Source organism: Aptenodytes forsteri, unplaced genomic scaffold (assembly GCF_000699145.1).
Source record: "Aptenodytes forsteri isolate BGI_AS27 unplaced genomic scaffold, ASM69914v1 Scaffold98, whole genome shotgun sequence".
Lineage (NCBI taxonomy): Eukaryota > Metazoa > Chordata > Aves > Sphenisciformes > Spheniscidae > Aptenodytes > Aptenodytes forsteri.
In genome coordinates this window covers 325,128-333,090 of record NW_008795130.1, presented here as the reverse complement: position 1 = coordinate 333,090, position 7,963 = coordinate 325,128, and the positions used below count along the sequence as shown (strand labels likewise).

The 7,963-nt window shown below is 36.0% G+C and overlaps 1 protein-coding gene across 1 annotated transcript in view; it reads left to right on the top strand.

The window, feature by feature from the left end:
• DTWD2 (DTW domain containing 2) overlaps positions 1-7,963 on the top strand; it is a 67,829-nt gene that overhangs the window by 30,394 nt on the left and 29,472 nt on the right. The window contains exon 4 of the mRNA XM_009278140.2: positions 434-623. Coding sequence (XP_009276415.2) covers positions 434-623 — 190 coding nt within the window. The remainder of the gene's footprint in view (positions 1-433; positions 624-7,963) is intronic.

Here is a 7,963-nt window from a genome sequence, read left to right as displayed (position 1 = left end):
GAGTGATTGCATTGTGCATCACTTATTTTGTATATTCTTTTATCATTATTATTATTATTTTCCCTTCCTTTTCTGTCCTATTAAGCTGTCTTTATCTCAACCCATGAATTTTACTTCTTTTTTTCTGATTCTCTCCCCCATCCCGCTGAAGGGTGGGGAGTGAGCGAGTAGCTGATGTGTGAGTGAGTAGTGAGTGTGGTGTTTAGCTGCCTGCTGGGTAAAACCACAGCACTGCCTTAGGAGCTGAGGGAGAACCAACAACTTTTGAGGTGTTGGAAAGAGAAAGTGGTAGCTGAGCAATGGACTTTTTTTGAAACTGAAGTAAAATTTGGAGAAGATGAGTGGGAGTTACTAACTTGCAATATCTGGAAGTATGTATTTGTCATGAAAACTTTTAATAACTATTCTCATTTTGTGTGTCTGTGTATTGAAGGTATCCTGAATTAGCAACTGTGTGCAGAAATCCCAATACTCTGATTTTGTATCCTGGAGCTGAAGCAACCAATTTGGAAGAAGTTGCTGTGATGTCTTCTAGCCCATCTGTTATGATCATCATTGATGGAACATGGAGTCAGGCTAAAGATATATTTTACAAAAATTCTCTCTTCCGGCTTCCCAAGCAGGTGAGTTGTAATATATAAAATAAAAATTTTAAGTATGTCTAACAGAGGCTTGCTTTCTGACCAGCAAGAAGGGAGTGTTTTTGTGAGGATGAAAATCATGGAAATCTTTTTTCCTTCTCAGCTGTAACCAGCTGACAAGATAAGGAAAACTTGAACAGTTAAATAAAACAATCTGCAAGATTGTGAGAAAGATGACTATAAATCATAGAATCATAGAATCATTGAGGTTGGAAAAGACCTCTGAGATCATCAAGTCCAACCGTTGACCCAACACCACCATGTCCACTAAACCATGTCCCTAAGTGCCTCATCTACTCGTCTTTTAAATACCTCCAGGGATGGGGACTCCAATGTTTAACCACTCTTTCAGTAAAGAAATTTTTCCTCATGTCCAATCTAAACCTCCCCTGGCGCAACTTGAGGCCATTTCCTCTCGTCCTATTGCTAGTTACTTGGGAGAAGAGACCGACACCCACCTCGCTACAACCTCCTTGCAGGTAGTTGTAGAGAGTGATGAGGTCTCCCCTCAGCCTCCTTTTCTCCAGGCTAAATATTTGGGGGGGTTCACTTTGACACTTGAAATTTGTTTTTGCTTGTTTTGAGTTAATGCATCTAACTTCATAGTGAATCATTGTTTTGCAAAATTGAAAACTGGTTTGTGTAGAAAGTTTTTGCCTATTGCCTAAGATGTTAGAACATATACAATGAAATAAGCATTTTTTCCCCCTGCATAAGTATTTTGCATTGCAGTAATAGGAAAGCTGAAAGTAGAATTTTGTAGCCTCTTATGAAAGTGTCACACTCTTTCCCACATATTTGTTCTCCGCCATATTAAAAACTTCCTGACTTTTGGCAAATGTTCCTTAGAATCTAAGCAGAACAAATATTGGCACGTGTGGTTTGGGGGTTTTGTTGGGTTTTTTTGGTTGATTTTGTTTCCACCCCCCACACACTTAGGAACATCAACACCCACCCACCTGAACTGCCAATAAGGCTTAAACTGTGATTATACAATTATTACAGCTGTCCCTGCCCTAATGAAAATAGCCTAGATTGTAATACAATGTTAATAACATTAGTGGACATAGGTTCCTGTTGCTACATTGTGAATGGTATGACACTACTTTTCAAGGAATTTTTTAGTCGGTAATTGAGTGTGGCTTTTGCACAGGAGTCTTGAATATATTTTGGAAGTAAAAGTTAATCTCGTGTGACTTAGTTGCTGTTATTGAGTAAGTTTTTCTCCTGTTATTAGATTGAACTCATTTATATTTATGTCATATAAGCACACCAGGCGATATTTCTTTATGTACTACAATGGTGTGTCTGAGTTAAATGCTCAAATTACAGATTTTCTAGGAAGGGCTCTGATTTCGCACACTGCAGTTTTGTATCTGCATTGTGCATCATTCATAACCAACTTCTTCTAAATCCAGAAGTTGGAAAATATTACTTGTTGGATTCTTTATAAGTCTTTGAAAGGAAATGTAACTTTTTGTTTTTGTAGTTTTGTCATATGCTTGTCAATGGAGCATGGAAAAACTGTTCAAACCATTACATTTCTTCCATGGCTGGAAGTTGTCTGTAATACCGTAAGTTTGAATTCATTCAGAAGTCAAATTGCTGTCTAAAGTTTAGTGCTGCCATTGCTTTAGGTTTCCCCCTGTGTTGGTTCTTACAGTGAGATTCTGGATTTTGCTCCTGACCAGTTCCCCTACGGTCATACTGGTAGGGAGCTGGGGTGTGGCAGAGCACACAGCTCTTGGAGGGGTGAAGGGCCTCTGGCCCTTTTGAAAGAAAAGATGTGCACCTCCTTAAACTGTCAAATGCAATGAACACAGCTCTTGTGTAAGTAGCTGTCTTAACTCCAGTCTTTGTTCTAGTTTATAACTAGTTTGCAGTTCCTCATTTATTGTGCTTTTTTGAAACTTCTGGGGACTGCAGGCTTTTGGTGTGAATTCACAAATATGTAAGTGTTCCAAAATATTTGTTTCCATCAGCTAGCTCGATTTGGTTGTCCAAAATCACATATAGGAGCAGTTTTGCTACAGATCAAAATGGGACAGAATTTTGTCCTGATCGCTTGGGTTCTTGTAGATGACGTGATGTCTGTAAGATATTTCTACCCAAGTATTGTAATAATAGTGTGTCTTAGAGGGATGATTTTCAACATGTATAAAAAAACCTGTCCACTGGGTGGTATAAACAAGGATTTTGTTTCTATTTATTAAGTATTTCCGTAAGGCTAGGATTATTTGTCCAGGTGTCATTTGTTGACAAAGCTGCCATTTTCATTCAGGGGCATTATTGAAAGTACATTGTAGAAAAAGTATTAATACTAACAGTTTTACTAATGGAAAAAATTCTCTTCATCGTTGGATCACCTTTTGATGAGTGAAAAGTTGACTACCCCTTTAGGAGCGGAGAGGAGGTGGCAATTTGCAAACTTAAAAACCAGAGCCTTATGACTATGATGTTACAATAGTTTAAATGGAGTACTGTTAGTCAACAGGCTGCTAATTCAAAAAAAGAGCTACTGTAAGTCTTATAAGTAATTTGCTTTAGGGCATGAAATCTGTTTTATATCAGATCTGGGAGTTGCTTTTAGGCTTTTACTATTGTATAGCAATTAGATTATATTGGTGTAAGTGAAATGGAAGAGTAGATTCTAGGTTTTAGTCAAATTAGTTTGGCCTTCAGAGGAAGATGGTGAAAGAGATGGAATTTACATCTAGGAACTTTTGGGATTCATTTTAATGTATTTCAGTTTAACTGCAACTTTATGAATAGATTTTATGGAATTTATTTCACTGCAATCCATTTCAAATTCTGCAGAACATTTGTCATACATTGAGGTACCTGACCATGGATACATGACTTGCCTTCAAGTGAGAAAGTGTTTCCATTCATAATCTTTTTAGTTGGGCCCTACCAAATTTGCCAGCAAAAGTAAAAAATCACAAATTCTGTAAATTGGCTAGTCTCAATTGCAGAGTGTATTCCTGAGTTAGAAAAAGTAAAAGAAAATGTTTTTTCCTAATCACTTGGAGGGAGAGGTAGGTTAAGGAAAAAAATCAGTTGTCATTCTTGTCTGTTCCTTTTAAAATTTGAAAAACTTTTTTTTTTTTTTTTTTGGCTGGGAGAATGAATTAATATCTTCAAAGATAAGATCCAATGGTTGCAGCTAAACTCCAGCCCACTATTCCACAACTGCCCTTTTCTATTAATTTGTGCTGTGCTTAGTGTCCCTTTCTTGAAAATTAACTTGGGGAGTAGCTTAGGTGTTCTAGATGGCCTTCTTTTTTGCTTCCCTTCTCTTATGTACTTGCTGCTGACAGAACTTCCTCTCAGTGGGTACGTGTAAGACAGGTAGTCTGTGCAAAACCTGGAACAAACAGAAGTGTATTGCACGTTTTCTAAAGGTGGGGTTTTGTCCAGTCATTTTAAAACTGACTTAAATTATTTACTTCTGTTGTGTGTAATTCAACTTGTTTGAAGTTCCTGCCACCTTTCTCTATAAAGCTGAAACCTGATCATTATTTTAGGGTATTTTTTCTGCTGATCATTAGACTGGATTTTGATGGATTTTGATTTTTTGAAAGATCAGTTATTTGAGCATATTCCAGGTGATTGCTGCTTTATGGTACTTAACTACTACCTCTGTCTGCCCATAGTCAGTGGTTTTGGCAGATCAGATCAGTAGGAGCGTTAGGATACGAGAGAGGACTGTGTAGATAATCCATTTTGTGATTTGTCTCTTCTTATAGATAGCATCATCTTCGAATTCTCTTTCATTATGGTGTTGAGAGTAGCTTCTGGGCTGTTAATTACTCAGCTTAGATTACTGCTATTTCCTAATAATCATTGCTGTGGTAGAACCTATTTCTTATCCTGTATTGTAAACTATAAAATTTGATTTTTCTCTAATCAGTTGTTAAAGTATAAACTAAATTTAGATTCTAATGACCTGTTGAACTAAAAATAGCTGAACCTGAAAGAAATTGACAGTATTTTTTTATTTAGAAAAAAGCTAATACTTTGCATATAATTTTACTATGGTACCTGGATTTTTTGGTAATGATGTTTGTGTCATTTCACTGTACTCCTTATTAACACTTATTTCTCTCTGCTTCACCCTTGCACATTATTACTGAGAAAAATAAATCAGGAGCTAACCAGCTAGTGAAACAATGGTTGATTACAATAGATAACTCTTGTGAATAACCAAGGGAATTAAGTAACATGGGGTGAACTCCTATTTCCATACAGGAAAGATACTGGAAATAAAGTATTTTCCAGATACCTTCTTTAAACAACTTCATGCTGGAATTTTTTTCCCCTGTGTTACAGTTCCATTTTGCCTGTGAACCATATTTTTATTTAAATGAGTGTAAAGAAGATAGTCAGTCATGCATAAACCAGCAAAATTCATTGAGTAGTAAAAAATGAAAAGAGAGATAGTTGATCCAGTTTTGTCCAACAATTGAAAAGTTCTTTAAGCTCAAAACTGCACTGTTCCAAGCAACAAAATTTTATATATTCATAATGTAAATGCAGGGGAATAAAAAGAATCTGTATTATGTGTAAAACTAAAATATTTGTTTTAACCTGCCAAGCATAGCATTGAGTAAATAAGGTGCAGAAAATTAATAATAACTTCAGGATAAGTTCTCTTCTTACTTAACCTTCTGTATTACAAATAAATTAATTTGGTCACACTCATGTAACTAGAACATCACCTGAGGTGCCTGTCAGAAACACCTGACAAGAAACATATCTATGAAAAAAATATACCCTGCTGATTTACTAGTCATCCAAATTCTGCCTCACCTATTTCGTATTGCAGCAAGTGTCTGAGAGGACAGAATTGAAGTTATTAATCTGGTCTGTACATTATCATTATGGAAGAACTCAATGTTAAAAATAAATTCTTTAAAAATCTTTTATTTTCAAAATCCAAATGCTTTGAAGTTTTTGGTTTTTTTCAGAAGTACATAATGTTCTATTAGGCCTTTTGGGTTATCTGAGTGATTTGATCTTTTGGCAAGAATTAAAGAATCCATGGGTGAAATTTTAAGCATCATAAAAGATAATTATTCAGAAGGTCCATAGAGACTCTGAAAACTACCAGCTCTCTAATACGCAGGCCTTGCCATACATTTGAGAATTTATTATGTTCCTTTCAGACTTTTTCTTATGTTTTATAATTAACTTCTTCAGTTCTCCATGTGGGACCACTTCTTCATGCCCTGTTTTTTTTCTTTCACATGGGACCCCTGCAAAAATCTGACGGACCAGAATCATAGAATCATAGAACGGCCTAGGTTGGAAGGGACCTTGAGAGATCATCTGGTCCACCCTTTTGTGGGAAAGGAAGCCTGGATGAGATTATCTAGCACCTTCGCTGGTCACATCTTGAAAACCTCCAGTGATGGGGACTCCACCATGTCCCTGGGGAGGTTGTTCCAGTGATTGTTCTCACTGTGAAAGTTTTCTTATGTTGAGATGAAACCCCTCCCAGTGCAACTTGTACCTGTTGCCCCTTGTCCTCTTCATGTGGCTCCTTGTGAAGAGAGAGCCTCTGTCCTCTTTGTAGCTGCCCTTTTAAGTACTGGAAGACTGTGATGAAGTCCCCCCTGAGCCTTCTCTTCTCCAGAGAGAAAAGACAAGTATTGCAGTGCTAGATGAGAAAATAGTCAAATATTGGAAATGATGCACCCTTCAAGTCTGAAGAGACTCCAGTGTTTAATTCCATTTTCAAGTGTTGACACTTTGAGTCTTAAAATTGTATCTGCGTTACACTTGAGAGGGTTGTTTTCCTGATTGTGCATATGTGCTTGAGATAGTTTTGAAACAATTTGTTTAAACTAGTCTGTCTTATATAAATCTCGGTAGCAATCTTACCACAGCAGTGTGTGGTCCCAGCATGTGCTGTATAAGTGTGGTTATGATCCTGGTAAACAGTGGCTTAAGCCAATGCTGTTAAGTACTAACTGGATTGAACCTAGCTATATAAATGCTCATATGGTCTGAGCATTTACTGAAAGTCAAAGGGATGTGGACTAAATACATCTGTATTTTGGCATTTGACCTGCCTAAATTTTTGTAGGTGTTGTAGTGGAGTGTAAAATGTAATTAGTATCCCTGAGGCTGTTAAAACGTTAGCTTAATTAAAATAATGGACAGAAAAATTATGTATCATTTAACATACAAATGATTCAAAGTCCTAAATCCTGCCTAATGCAAAACGGAACTGAAAAAGAATTTGAAGTGGTAGTACAAGTAAAAGTAATGTAATGAAAGTAATGTAAGACACTATGCCAAGAAACTCTTGGGAAAGTGAGCAGTAGTATTGACTATGCTTCATGAAACGTTTTTCACTTTTTGAGATAGTACCACTAAATGGTGATAAAGGTTGGCTTCAGTATACAAAACTGAAATATTAAACATTTGCTGGATATTCTCATCGTTCCCACTGTGGTTGATACTTATACTTATCCCTATGCATCTGTCTGGATACGTATTTTTTTCTGGAACAATGATAGAACATAATAGTATTTCTTCGTTAAAGACTATGAATTGCTTTTTAAGGGTGGAATGATATTAATGACAAAATGGCAGGCAGAGAGAGACTGTTCATGGTTTACATGCTTAGAATTGGTATTCTGAAAAAGTGCAATTAGAATTAATATTCTTCTTAAGCTTTCTTCTTTGGTTCTGTGATTTTAAGTGAAATGTGTTTTTCCAAAATGGTCATAATTTCGTAAGAAATTCGTAAGAAAATTATGACTGATATTTAATAAGTATTAAAAAAATCCATTAAAAAACTGTTTATTACTTTACTTTGGATTTACTTTACTATTACTTTAGATTTCACTAAGATATTAAAATGTATTTGTGTACCACAGGAAATGAAAAAACTTTTGCTGTTTACAAACAAATCTGCTCTTACTATAGAAGATTATTACACCAGTAGGACTAGGTGTAAATCACATCTACTTGTGATTTTGTTGGAACTTAATTTGCCCATAACAATTTTCTGGATTTTATAATGTTTTGTTTTGTACAAAATTTTATAGTTGTAGGAGCAAAGGTAAGTGTGGTGATGTTAATCTGGAGTCCTCTGTACATGAACATGGATAAAAACATGATAGCCCTGAAAGTTCAAGAATCGATCTTCCAGATGCTAATTGTTAACAGGGTACTGTGTACCTTCACTCCCTTGCAGTGTGCACCTATATAGAGGGTTTAAGACTTTGCAAAAGTGAACTATCATAGAATCATAGAATCGTAGAATCATTGAGGTTGGAAAAGACCTCTACTATCATCGAGTCCAACCG